Below are 13,015 nucleotides of genomic sequence, written 5' to 3' on the forward strand. Positions count from 1 at the left end.
CTCCAGCTTCTCTTGCCCAGAGCAGATGTTTTCAAGGACATGGTAGTCCTTGAAAGGACAGCTTCTGGGAGAACTCTCTCAGCCCCACCTAACTCACAGGGTGTCTGTTATGGGGGACGAAGGTAAAGGAGATTGTAAGCCACTCTGAAATTCAGAGTGAAGGGCAGGGTATAAATCCAATATCTTCTTCTATGTTGTTTTCTATGGCAGCACCGTGAAAAGCTGCATTTTATATCTGTCTAGTGTAGTTTCAGGCTATTATAACATGTATGCATAGGGTAGTTTGGTAACTTGTGTCCAAAAAGAAAGGTAACTCAACAGGTTGCAGGTCCTCAAGCAACCTTTTGTGACTGAGCCAAGATTTCAGTCTGAGACCCTTAGATCCAATTCAGACTAGAAACTCTACTATGTTGGCTATGATAGCTCAGCAAATTTCTTGCCTCTTTTAAGATGTATAGAGAGCTGTGGTATGTTCAAACTCTGGGTCCTCCCTCTCCCTCACAGAGACACCATCAGAAAAGGGATGGAGTGCTCTTTACCAATCACTCCTCACTCAGAGAGTGTTCAGAACTTTTGGGGTTGAAATTGGCTACATTCTCTCACTGACGCCATTTATCCCTATCCTAATCTATTTAGAAGCAGGATAAGATCTTAGTCTGGGGTTGTGTGTTTGTTTCCTGAGGTCATATACATCAAGCCCACATGTGTAAGCAAAAAAGGAGTCATTTTATTTATGATTTAAATGTAACATTAGAGTGAACTTTTGAACTATAGATCTATTAAGCCATCTGGGATTCTTCGTTACAAGCTGAATTTCAGTTAGCAGTAGTTAATTATTCTCCTAAACTCTTGCTCAAGATTACTACGTACATCTTCTATCAGCCAGCTCTCAGAACTAATGGCTGACTTAGGGTTGCCAAGTTCAAGTCAAGAAATATCTGGAGACTTTAGGGGTGGAGCCAGGAGACTTTGGGGATGAAGCCAGGAGCAAGGTTGTGTTAAGCATAATTGAACTCCAAAGGGAGTTCTGGCAATCACATTTAAAAGGACCACAACCTTTTAAATGGCTTCCCTCCACTGGAAATAATGAAGCATAAGGACACCTCCTTATAGGACACATAAAATTGTACCCCATAGTTCAATTCTTCTGAAACTTGGAGAGTGTTTTGGGATGGTTCTTCTACCTCAAAAATCAGCCCCCCCCAGAGCCCCAGACACCTGCAGATCAATTTTCCATTATACCCTATGAGAATCAGTCTCCATAGGGAATAATGAAGTGCCCAGCAGACATTTCCCCCCCCCTTGCTTTCTGATGACCCTGAAGCGTGGGGAGGGCCTCCAAACTGGGAGATCTCCCACTCCCACCTGGGGACTGGCAATTCTAGTTTGACTGTCAGCCTCTCATCAATATTCTCTCAGCTCTCATTGGTTTCTCTTAGGGAGAATCTGAACCCAAACAACATGGCATTCTATAGCCCTTCACATTATTGTCCTTTCCTTCTTATCAGATGTTCCCTGTTGTTCAACTCAGGCCTCAACATAATAATGAAACATTTAGGGGCAAAGATGCAACCCAGAAGGCCAGCACTGGAGGCTAAAATGGAGAAGATCTCCACGGCAACCATGGATTTTCCCTTGGTGCTCAGGTAGGTGGGAACAAAAGATATCCAAACACTGCAAAAGACCAATTGACTGAAGGTGATAAATTTGGCTTCATTAAAACTGTCAGGTAACTTTCTGACCAAGAAAGCCACCACAAAACTAAAAATGGCCAGGAAACCCATATTGCTCAGGACACAGTAAAACATTGTGACGGATCCCACATTGCATTCCAGTACAACTGCTTCAGCCTCTGAGTGCATGTCAACATCTGGAAATGGGGGGGAAGTGGCCAGCCACATAAAGCAAAGGGCTGCTTGGAAAAGGGAACAGGAAATCACAATTGTATTGCCCACTCTTTTCCCCACCCATTTCCTCAGGCTGCTTCCTGGCTGAATGCTTAGGAAAGCCAAAACCACCATAATAGTTTTTGCCAGTACACAAGAAAGAGCAACTGAGAAAACTATGCCAAAAATGACTTGTTGGAGGAGACAGGACATTATATGTGGTTGACCAATGAAGAGCAGAGCACAAAGGAAGCAAAGGAGAAGGCAGATCAGGAGAGAATAGGTGAGGTTCCTGTTGTTGGCTTTGACAATGGGGGTGCTATGGTGCTTTATAAAGATTCCTAGCACCAAAAGAGTGATGAAAGAAAAGGAAAAGACAAAAGTCACTAAAGTGATCCCCAATGGCTCTTTAAAAGACAAAAAAGTGATGGCTTTGGGAATGCACTGATTTTTTTCCTTGTTTGAGGATTCATCTTCTCTGCAAGTGATACACTCGTCCAAGTCTGTAAAAGAGAAAGAGATGGCAGGAAAATAAGTTCAGCGTATCCTATAATTGTTCCTATATCTTCTTCTTCAAGTGGATCATTCTGTGGAGATTACAATCTCCACATTTCATTTCACAACCTATGCTTATCTGCAGGAACTTCTGGTTGCATGTCCGGACAATTCCATATGTTGGCAGACTTTTAAAAAAAACCTTCTCCATTGAAAATATATCACTACTGTTACAGATAATGTATTTAATTGTGGGACATTTTAAAATGCCTTCCATCTCAGACTGTCTGATGGTTTCTAATGGAGGTATATTAAACTAAACACAACTGGCCCAAGGTCACACTACTCCAGAGCTACAGTGAGGCTTAGCTTACGGAAAACTACCAATACAATGAATACTATTGCTGTGGGCCCTATTCCGTTAGGATTTAGCTTTATCTCACTCAATGATATTTCACAATCAATTATGTGTAATTCTGACATCATAAGTGTATACTGGGAAAAAATGTGGGGGGTGGTAGTGGTGTTGACCAATCATATATTCACATGTCTCAAACATTATGCACTAAAATTAGATAGATAGGTGTGTGTGTGTAGGTGTGTGTGTGTGTGTGTGTGTGTGTGTGTGTGTGAGAGAGAGAGAGAGAGAGAGAGAGAGAGAGAGAGAGAGAGAGAGAGAGAGAGAGAGAGAGAGAGAGAGAGACTCAAAGCAGTTGATATTGTTCTCCTGTCTTCCATTTAATTCCCATAACAATTCTGTGAGGCAGGCATGGTTTGGAATGTGTTATGGGTCCAGGCTCATCCAATAAGCTTCCATTGCAGAGTTGGAATTTGAACCTTTGTATACTGACTTGCAGGCTCTGAGTATCAGGTGCCAGAAGTCAGACAAAGCAGAGTCATTCAGTTCATGATCAGGGGACCAGAAGTCAGGCAGAGTAAAGGCAATTTCTTAGCATCTTTCATACATGTTGTGTCCATGCCTAACAGCCTCTCCTTGCTGGTTTTATAACCCCATGCCTAAGGGCCAGGCTTACAACTAGTTGCTCAGAAGAAATCTTGCAACTACTCATCCTTGTTATCAGCAAGCAGCTGGTGTGATGTTTGAAGGCATACACTTTGCTGTCTTGTCTGTAGCTCTGTTCCTAGCCTCTGTCTGTGGCACTCATCGGCCGTTTTCCCACTCACGTTTTACTGGCGCCACGACCATCCTGACGCCGGCGAATCTGCCTGGATTTCGCAACAGAAGCGCCGGCGCTCCCAGAAGCGCCGGCGCTTTCCGTCGCTAAGCCAGCGCAAACGTTTTCCTGCATCTTTGCGATTTCCGTTTGCGCTGGCTTAGCGACGGAAGTAGCCGGCGCTTCTGGGAGCGCCGGAGCTTCTGATGCAAAATCCAGGCAGATTCGCCGGCGTCAGGATGGTCGTGGCGCCAGTAAAACGTGAGTGGGAAAACGGCCTAAGAGAACACAGCTCCTCACTGGCCTTATGGCCATGTGATCAGGGGGCTGCCTTTGCCCACGCGAAAAGGAGGAAGAGCAGCAGGGTGCTACCATCTAGGGAGCCTCTGGGGGTGGAGCCGACGTTTTAATGGCAGGCTCCAGTCCCATCTCTCAGTAAGCTCTGCGCACTCTGCCCACCTTCCCACCCTTTAAGCAGTATAAGCTGATGTTGGTTGCCCTAGTTACAGTGAGGCTGGGTAGGAATATTTTCACCTTTTCAATATTGGCCACCTGAAGAGGTGTTTTTCGTCTACCCTGTACTGCTGATACAAGGGATTGTGGAATTGGCTAGGATGGAGCATTTAAACAGGCTGTTCACTTTATGGGGAGGCAGGATTTCTGGTTGATGTTATGCAGCTTGGTGAGCACCACTATCTCTCCCTCTTGATGGGGGTATGGGGGTCATGCTGAATCATCCCAGATCATGTGTACCATTTGAATGAGGATGCTGATTGCTTAGATCAATCCGCCCCAGCAGACTTGCAGCTGGGATTGGAACTCCATGGCTTAGCCCATTTGCTGTGCCAACCAGGTATGAGCCATTTTCGGATGGCACTACCCAGAGGCAAAGGCGACTCACCCATTATGTGGCAGGGGAAAGGTCGTTTGACCTTTTGCCCTGCCCATGCTGCTATTTGAGTTAATACCCTTGCAGTTCTTGTGTTAACAAATAAAGGTGGGCCTTAGTTACCCAACCCTTTGTGTCCATCTCTGTCTTCCAACAGTGGGGGCAATAGGTGATACCTGAGGGATGGAAATGGCCAACTGAGGTTCACCTGCCAAATCAGGACTGGAGGGCATCAGTGTCTCTGCACAGCTGTTGATTGTAAATCCTGACATGCCTGCAGCTAATTTTCCTGCTGGTCAGCTTCTATAAAATCAAGACTGGCTATGCAGGATTCCTCTTCTCCTGAGAAGTCCTCTACTTCTGAAGTGTCCTTACTAACACAATGCCCTAGCAGACTCATGATACTATGGGCGTTTTCGCACTGACCTTACTCCGGAGCAACGTCCCTCTTCACCGCGCAGCGTCTGCGTGGATTTCGCACCAATTGCTCTGGAGCACCCGGAAGAGCCGCAAAGTCCCGCGGCTTTTGCGTCACAAATGTAAAGTTGGTTTTTGGAGAAAACCATTTGCGACGCAAAAGCCGCGGGACTTTGCGGCTCTTCCAGGTGCTCCAGAGCAATTGGTGCGAAATCCGCGCAGACACTGCGCGGTGAAGAGGGACGTCGCTCCGGAGTAAGGTCAGTGCGAAAACGCCCTATGTCTCCCAAATCCTACTCCAGTACTCTAACCAATGCACTAGGACCAGCTTACATCTCAGTTTTGAAGGGGGAGACCCTCTTTAGAATTGGGCTGAAAATCTCTTACCCTTCTGACTGGAAATCTTTCCTTCTGGACATGCAACGCAGCCGTAGCAGCAGAATGGTCTTCCCTCCTTCATTTCCTTCCTGTAACCTGGCTGGCAACTTGCAGTGCAGATAGAAGCAGGCTGTGTCTAATGTATAAATGAGAGGGGAAAATAGAAATTCAGTCTGTAATACATGTAAAAAATATGTTTCTCCAAAATAATAATGGTCAATAGGCCAAGACAATCACTTCTCATCTGTGGTGTGTTCATATGGCTGAGTCATTCACTACCAAGTATCTTATGTTTAATTCCTCTTGCAAGGTTTTTTATGTATGGAAATGAAGAAGGATTACATGAATTGTAATATGAGGAGGACAACAGGACCCATTAAGAGGCTAGGAACACTTTTTCAAAAGTTGATGTGACCTTTTCATGCCTGCTCTAAATTAACTCAGTGGCTATTCTAGTATGTTTCAAATCAGCTTTTGTATTCAACCTTTCTCATTCAAATCAAGAAACAGGACCACAGCAGTGCATGTTAGCACAACACATTTTCTTTAATGGAAGCTTCCCCAGACTGAGTAGACCAGTATTACCTGGTTAAACCAGCTGTTCCATGTGATTCTGTCTTCGTCAATGGAAAGCATGTGGTCTGCAGGAGCTTCTGGATGAACCTCTCCAATTTTGACTTTAAAAACAGATTGATTTGGGAAAGCAAGCCAGTTGATAATATCATACCCTGTGACTACCTCTCCACTAGAATCAAATGAAATACTGTCTCCAGCACTGTTATTAAATGAAATGCTTTTCAAGAAGTGGTGAAGCTGGATAGAAAAGGAAAATAAAAATTGAGCTCACCTGTTCATTGGAAAGCAAAGGGCATGTTAATAATTACTTCCCAATTTATTTATTTTTTAAAAAATTATGAAATGGCATCGCCTGATGTTTCTTCTTCTTTTTTATCCTTTTATATGATAATTGTAGACATGGCATACATTCAGATTTTCTTCTCTCTTTTTTGTATTAATTTCAAGAGGAAATGCTTTTCCTAGCTGTATCATTTTGTTGGCCACCAAATTGGCAGGAAATGCAAAGGAAATAGACTCTCAATGCTGAGCTCTTTCTTAAGAGTATAGGTTATTCAACTAGAGGGAAGCCCCACACATAGATGAGATGTAGCGTATTATGAAATGTGCAAATTACAAATTCAGCACTGAGACTTTGAGAGAATAAGTTCCACGAATAGTAAGATGGTAACTAATTTGACAGTAATTTTTTCTCCACTCTGAAATTTCAAAGGGTAAAAGACTCTCCCCACCCCCCAACTTAATAGGTACACAAATAGAAAGTGAGGGGGAAAAGACTCATCTCCCAACACTAGATCCGTACGCCTCCATCTCTGCATCTTTTTTAAAAAAAATCAGTTAGTGATGTGTACATAACTGGGTCTTTGACCCAGAGTTTTGAATCACCACTTGTACATTTCTGCACCCAAACATTCTGTCAAGATTGGGCTACTTTGGGGCCGTTGTTTTTGAATGACAATTAAAATACCCTCTCTCCTGTTTCTTGGAGTTGGAAAGCTGTGGAAATACTCCCTAGTTGGGGTCCCATTTCAGAAGGGAGTTTGGGGAAGCTAGTATCCCTGATTCAGGGAGACTCGGGTCAAGCAGCATGACTGTGCAGGCCTGTACAAAGGAACTAAACTGAGACCCTAAGATAATGGATCATTTTGGAAACATGCAAGTCCAAGAAGGTTCGGCCCCTCCCAGCCAAGCCGGCTTGCCGGCTCTTAGGCTGGGGGCCGTTGTTGCCTCCCTGGAAGGAGGGAGGGGCGACATCACCCGACATCCGGGTGCTTGTCCTGGGTGCGGAGCCGGGGCTTTATAAGCCTCGGCTCCCGCCCTCTTGCCACGCAGTTCCTTTGGCTCTCTGCCCACCCTCCCGTCCCTTTTGGCAGTACAGGTGTATGCCGGTCGCCTTATTAGGGGCCAGGTAGGAATTTTTTCACTTCCACACAATTGGCTCACATGGGGGTGTTTTTTGCCTACCTTTTTACTGCCTAGTAGGTTAGGATTGCTAGGTTAATTGTTTTGGTCGCAGGCTGGAGGAGGTTTGGCCACAGGGTTTTCCAGGGGAGCACCTATGGCCTAGCACCGTTGGTGCGGTGGTCTGCAGGAACCGTAGATGGGCTACACGGCTCAGTGCGGGGAATGCGGATCACAGGCAGCCTCACCAGGGTGGATCTTTCCATGGGGATCGATGCCAGCCCGGATGGTGATGGATGGAGGCCTGGCCGCTCAGCTACAACCCGAATACGGCGGGCTTGTGCTGGGGGCAGGGTGGCTCGCCCTTTGGACAAGGCGGGGTCCAGGTGTTGACCCCAGGGCTTGTCTGGTCAGGTATTTTCACCCCCCCTGCCAGTTACAGTTGTTAAGGTTTAATAAAGCAGCCCGGTTTAAAACCCAACACTTGTGTCTGCCTCTTCTTTCCAACTGGGGGGGCAATTAATGCCCTGTTTTCTCCACATTATAGAATGTTTACCCTGTGGTTGGTCCAGGCTAGGCCGATCTTGTCACATCTCACAAGCTAAGCAGGGGATGTTTAGCTTGGAGAGGAGGTGGCTGAGAGGTGATGAAGAAGATGAAGATAGATGAAGATATTGGATTTATATCCCGCCCCCCATTCCGAAGAGTCTCAGAGGGACTGACAATCTCCTTTACTTTCCTCTCCCACAACAGACACCCTGTGAGATATATGAAGATATTTGATTTATATCCCGCCATCCACTCCGAAGAGTCTCAGAGCGACTGACAATCTCCTTTATTTTCCTCCCCCACAACAGACACCCCGTGAGGTGGGTGGGGCTGGAAAGGGCTCTCATTGCAGCTGCCCTTTCAAGGACAACCTCTGCCAGAGCTATGGCTGACCCAAGGCCATGCTAGCAGGTGCAAGTGGAGGAGTGGGGAATCAAACCTGGTTCTCCCAGATAAGAGTCCGCACACTTAACCACTACACCAAACTGGCTCTCTCTGATATGATTACCATCTTCAAGTACTTGAAGGGTTGTCATATAGAGGATAGTGTGGAGTTGTTTTCTGTGGCCCCAGAAGATAGGACCAGAACCAGTGGGTTGAAATTAAATCAAAAGAGTTTCCGACTCAACATTAGGAAGAACTTCCTGACTGTTAGAGCGATTCCTTGGTGGAACAGGCTTTGTCGGAAGGTTGTGGGCTCTTCTTCCTTGGAGATTTTTAAACAGAGGTTAGATGGCCATCTGACAGCAATGACGATCCTGTGAATTTAGGGGGAGGTATTTGTGAGTTTCCTGCATTGTGCAGGGGGTTGGACTAGATGACCCTGGAGGTCCCTTCCAGGGTCGACACTGATTAGTACTTATTTGGGAGACAAGAATGTCCAGAGTCACTGCATAGAGGCTGCATAGAGGCTGTCCAGAGTTACTGCATAGAGGCTGGCAATGGGAAACTACCTCTTAACACACCTTTCCTTGACATTTGCTCTCAGTTGCAACTTCCTGGTATTTTAAATGCCTACAGTGTTGGTTAGATGAATACATTCAAACCATTTTCTCTTCTTCTTTACTCATTCCATTAATATTTCAAAATGCACTCCTTTCTTAACATGCTGAATTTGGGAAGGATAATATCAAAACCCACATTTGTCCAGGGGGTGAACAAGGCTGAAGCATGAAGGATCGTGACAATTTTAGCTGGATGGTTGAGCAAAAGAGTGAAGGAGATAAATTCATGAATGATTTCCAGAGTATGCTGTACAAATAGCATCCTGCTCCAGTACCCAGACTTTCTAATGAAGATATTTACATGCCCCAATGACTGGCTGAAGTTACATTTCTTTGCCTCCATCATTCCTTTTTTTCCATAACAGGATGAATACAGGATATTTAAAAATATGTGCAACGACATAGACAGAATTGTAGATACTGTAGCTGGGGCCAGTCTTACTCATTTCAAAAATAGCTTCAGGAAGGCTCTCCAGGTTCTCCTCACCAGTGCAATTTTTAACAAATTCCTTCCCCAGCAGTGAATGCCTCTACCCAGAAGCCCCTGATGAAGTCAGCTCTTTCAGTCTTACGAGGCTTTCAGCTTTGAAGAAATGCATGGCAGTGTTCATTGCAAACCCCAGATTTCTGGGACTTTGGTGGAATGAGTCCCACAAAGTTTAAGAACATAACTGGAATTTTTCTCAGGAGACAATACTAAAGGATAATTATGAAAAAGGCCTTACATCCTAGAATTTACACCAAAGTTAACAATAATTGGCTGTGCACTTTGAAAAAGTTCAGAGGATACAAAACGTCTTTCACAACTGAATGAGTATATTTTTTTACAACTCAGTAGTGAAAAGTGGGGTGGAGTTGACTCATCTCAAGCATCAGAGCCACCCATCTCCATTGAGAGGCAGATGGTCATAGCCTAGGATGACCATCAGATAGAAAGATCACACTGAAGATGCAGAGCTTGGGAGACCAAATGTGATAGAGGAGATCTCCCTCTTTGGACAGGAAAAAAAAATAACTCCAAGGGGTGGGCAATGCAAAGATTTTGAAAACCCTTGGATGTGAGGACAATGCCCTCTCAGCCAGCTTCCCTTTTAAGGAGAAGTTTGCTCACACTAAAATGGCATTACAATGGCAGCACCATTAAGCAGTATGGAGTGAGTGGGAGAAACCTCAAACTAAGACCCAAGATAACGGATAATTTCCAAAACTTGCAACTCCAAAAATAATCAGTCCTTATTTTGCCCATATTATAGGATATGTGCTGTGTGGATTGTCCAAGATAACCACATTTCTTTAGATCTCAGAAGCTAAACAGTGTTGGCCCTGGTCAGTATCTGCATGGGAAACCAACCAGGAAGCCTAGGGTCACCATGCAGAGGCTGGTAATAGCAAACCACTCCTGAACATCTCTTCCTCTGAAAATCCTGCATGGTTGTCATCAGTCAGGTGTGCCTTGATGGCACTTTTCAACACCACAGTGTTAGGATTAGAGGAATGTGTTTGAATAACTTTTTATGACCTTTGATCATCCCATTGTTTCCCCTTACCCCACAAAGTACTATCTGTGCTCATTATTCTTTGTTCAATATCACCACATGTTGAATTTGAGTAGCTAGAGCTATGTACTCCCATTCTTCCTATTCAGTCATGCTTATTAGTAGTAAGGGGAAGTAGTAGTAAGGGGAAGATGCTGTGCACCCCTATATTAGCTGATGTGCCCAAAACAGGAAATGTTTATGCTTAAAGGCAGAACCCAAATAAAAGTGCTGGAATACTAGGCTTTAAGCAGGAGATATTTTTAGAAATTAATTGGTTGCACCTCGAGAGAGGTAGGTTAATCCAGGAGAAAGGAGGAGAAGGGCCTTGCAGATCTGAGACCTGGGATAGTTGCGGAAGTACAAGGCACCTGATTGGGCAAAAATGATTAAATTCATTCCTTAACGAAGAATGATTCAGATAAAGAGTCAGACATAACCACTTTTTCATTCAGACTTACTGAATTTCCCTTGTTACCACACCCTCGGTCCCACATGGTTTTTATATAGATCAATCCCATTTTCTCTTTTATTCCTCAGTCATCAATCATCTCTCTCTCTAAATTGTTCTGTATTCACCAAAAAAAAATCAAATAAACTACATCTAAACACTCATTTGTGCATCATATTCAAAATGTGCAAGTTATGTCAACTGCAAGTCTTATTGAAACCCTACATTTCAATTTAACTGTCATAGTGAACTGCGGAGCAAATGATGTACAGGTAGAATTGTGTCATTTTTAATTGAATGGATTGGCAGAGGGGTGAAGAACGTAAACTTATGAAAGATTTCTGAAGGGACAATATGCTATATTTTTTGGGTTGATTGGAATACTAGGACCTAGTGGGACGGAGTAGTGTGAGAGTATCTTTGATAGCAGCTCTTGACAGTGGTTAACATAGCAGCTGCTGCCAACGGGGAATGACTGGCTCAGGGATTCCAGTGCTCCTGGGGAGGGGAAGGTATGGCAGTGGGAGCAGATGTTACAAGGGAGGGGGATGGAGACATGACAGTGCTCGGCCCTCCTCCAATCTGCGCCCCATCCCAAGGGTGACAGGTAGTAGGGCCAGGCCGAATAACCCGCCTCCGTCATTGGTGGCAACGCCAGGTCCATTAATAATAAGGCCTCAATCCTCCGAGAATTCTTGCTCGAACAGGATATGGACCTGGCTTGCGTGACTGAAACCTGGATTCGGGAGGGTGACATAGTAGCCCTCTCACAAACAGCTCCCCCGGGTTATTCAGACTTCCACCAATTGCGGACTAGCGGGCGGGGGGGAGGAGTGGCATTATTTGTATGGGAGGCTTACTCCTTTAGGGCGCTCCCGGCCCCAAAGATTGAGGGTATTGAATGTGCCGGTCTGGCGTGGGAGGCCAGAGAGGGGTTGGCGATCTGGATGGTGTACCGTACGCCTAACGCACCAGCCAGTGCCTTACCGTCCCTGCTCGAGGCGGTGACAGGCTGGGCACTGGAGCACCCAAGGTTGATAATCCTGGGTGATTTTAACGTCCATGCTGATGACCCATCCTCCAGTCAGGTGACGGACCTAGTGTCTTCCATGGCAACAGTAGGACTCTCTCAATTTGTTGCAACCCCCACTCACCAGGCGGGGCACATGTTGGACCTGATCTTTGTGGCCGGGATTGTAGTGAGCGATATAACCGCAAAGGCAGTGCCATGGTCGGACCACTTCGCCCTCAAGGCCCATGTAGATATGCCTCTCCAAACCTGTTTAGGCAAGAAGCCTATTATGGCTCGCCCGCAGAGCCAAATGGACCCGGAACGGTTCCAAATGGCCCTGCAGGATCCCTGGCCCTCTGGCGATTCTCTTAATGGCCTGGTTGAGACCTGGAATAGCCGGCTCTCTAGGGCCATAGAAGAGATCGCACCCCGACGCCCTCTGTGACCTCGGACTAGGCTGGCCCCGTGGTATACCCCGGAATTACGCCAGCTGAAACAAGGTCTTAGACGGCTAGAGAGGCAATGGCGGCGTACCCGCGACGAAGCGACTAGAACATCTTATAGGAAGTTTATGAAGTCCTATGAGATGGCAATCAAGACCGCAAAGAAAACATACTTTGCGGCTAAGATTGCATCTGGAAATTCGCGCCCGGCTCAACTATTTAGAATAATTCGGAATCTTACTACATTGCCACAGGGCAATTCAAATGCTAAGAAATTGGAGATAGGCTGCGAGGCTTTTGCGAAATTTTTTGCAGATAAGGTCCAATCGCTCCGCCGCGACTGCCCTGCCAATTTAGATGCAGTAAGTGAACTCGAGGCCCAAGGCGTGTCTTCTGATTTAACCCTGGATTGCTTCGACTTACTCAGCTTGGAGGAAGTCAGCAAAATTCTTGGCACCGCATGACCCACAACTTGCGATCTGGACCCATGTCCCTCCTGGCTAATTAAGGCTTGCCAGGAGGAGTTAAGGTGTCCTATACGAGACATCATAAATCGATCTCTTTCAGAGGGTGCTTTTCCAACACCCCTGAAAGAGGCAGTGGTCCGCCCCCTCCTGAAAAAAGCTACATCAGACCCGGCCGAATTGGCACACTACCGACCGGTCTCAAACGTGCCCTTTTTGGGCAAAATTATTGAGAGGGCTGTGGCATTGCAGTTACAGGATTTTTTGGATGACGCTTCCACCCTGGACCCATGCCAGTCCGGCTTCCGCCCGGGCCATGGGACAGAGACAGTCTTGGTCG

The 13,015-nt window shown here is 45.8% G+C and overlaps 1 protein-coding gene across 1 annotated transcript in view; it reads right to left on the reverse strand.

The window, feature by feature from the left end:
* Positions 1–1,484: 1,484 nt before the first annotated feature.
* The window catches only part of LOC132583129 (vomeronasal type-2 receptor 26-like), a 37,391-nt gene continuing 25,860 nt past the window's right edge, over positions 1,485–13,015 (reverse strand). Inside the window, exons 7-8 of the mRNA XM_060254800.1 lie at positions 5,250–5,376; positions 1,485–2,389 (exon numbers count right to left, since the gene is read on the reverse strand). Coding sequence (XP_060110783.1) covers positions 1,485–2,389; positions 5,250–5,376 — 1,032 coding nt within the window. The remainder of the gene's footprint in view (positions 2,390–5,249; positions 5,377–13,015) is intronic.

The sequence above is a fragment of the Heteronotia binoei genome, chromosome 15, assembly GCF_032191835.1.
Source record: "Heteronotia binoei isolate CCM8104 ecotype False Entrance Well chromosome 15, APGP_CSIRO_Hbin_v1, whole genome shotgun sequence".
Lineage (NCBI taxonomy): Eukaryota > Metazoa > Chordata > Lepidosauria > Squamata > Gekkonidae > Heteronotia > Heteronotia binoei.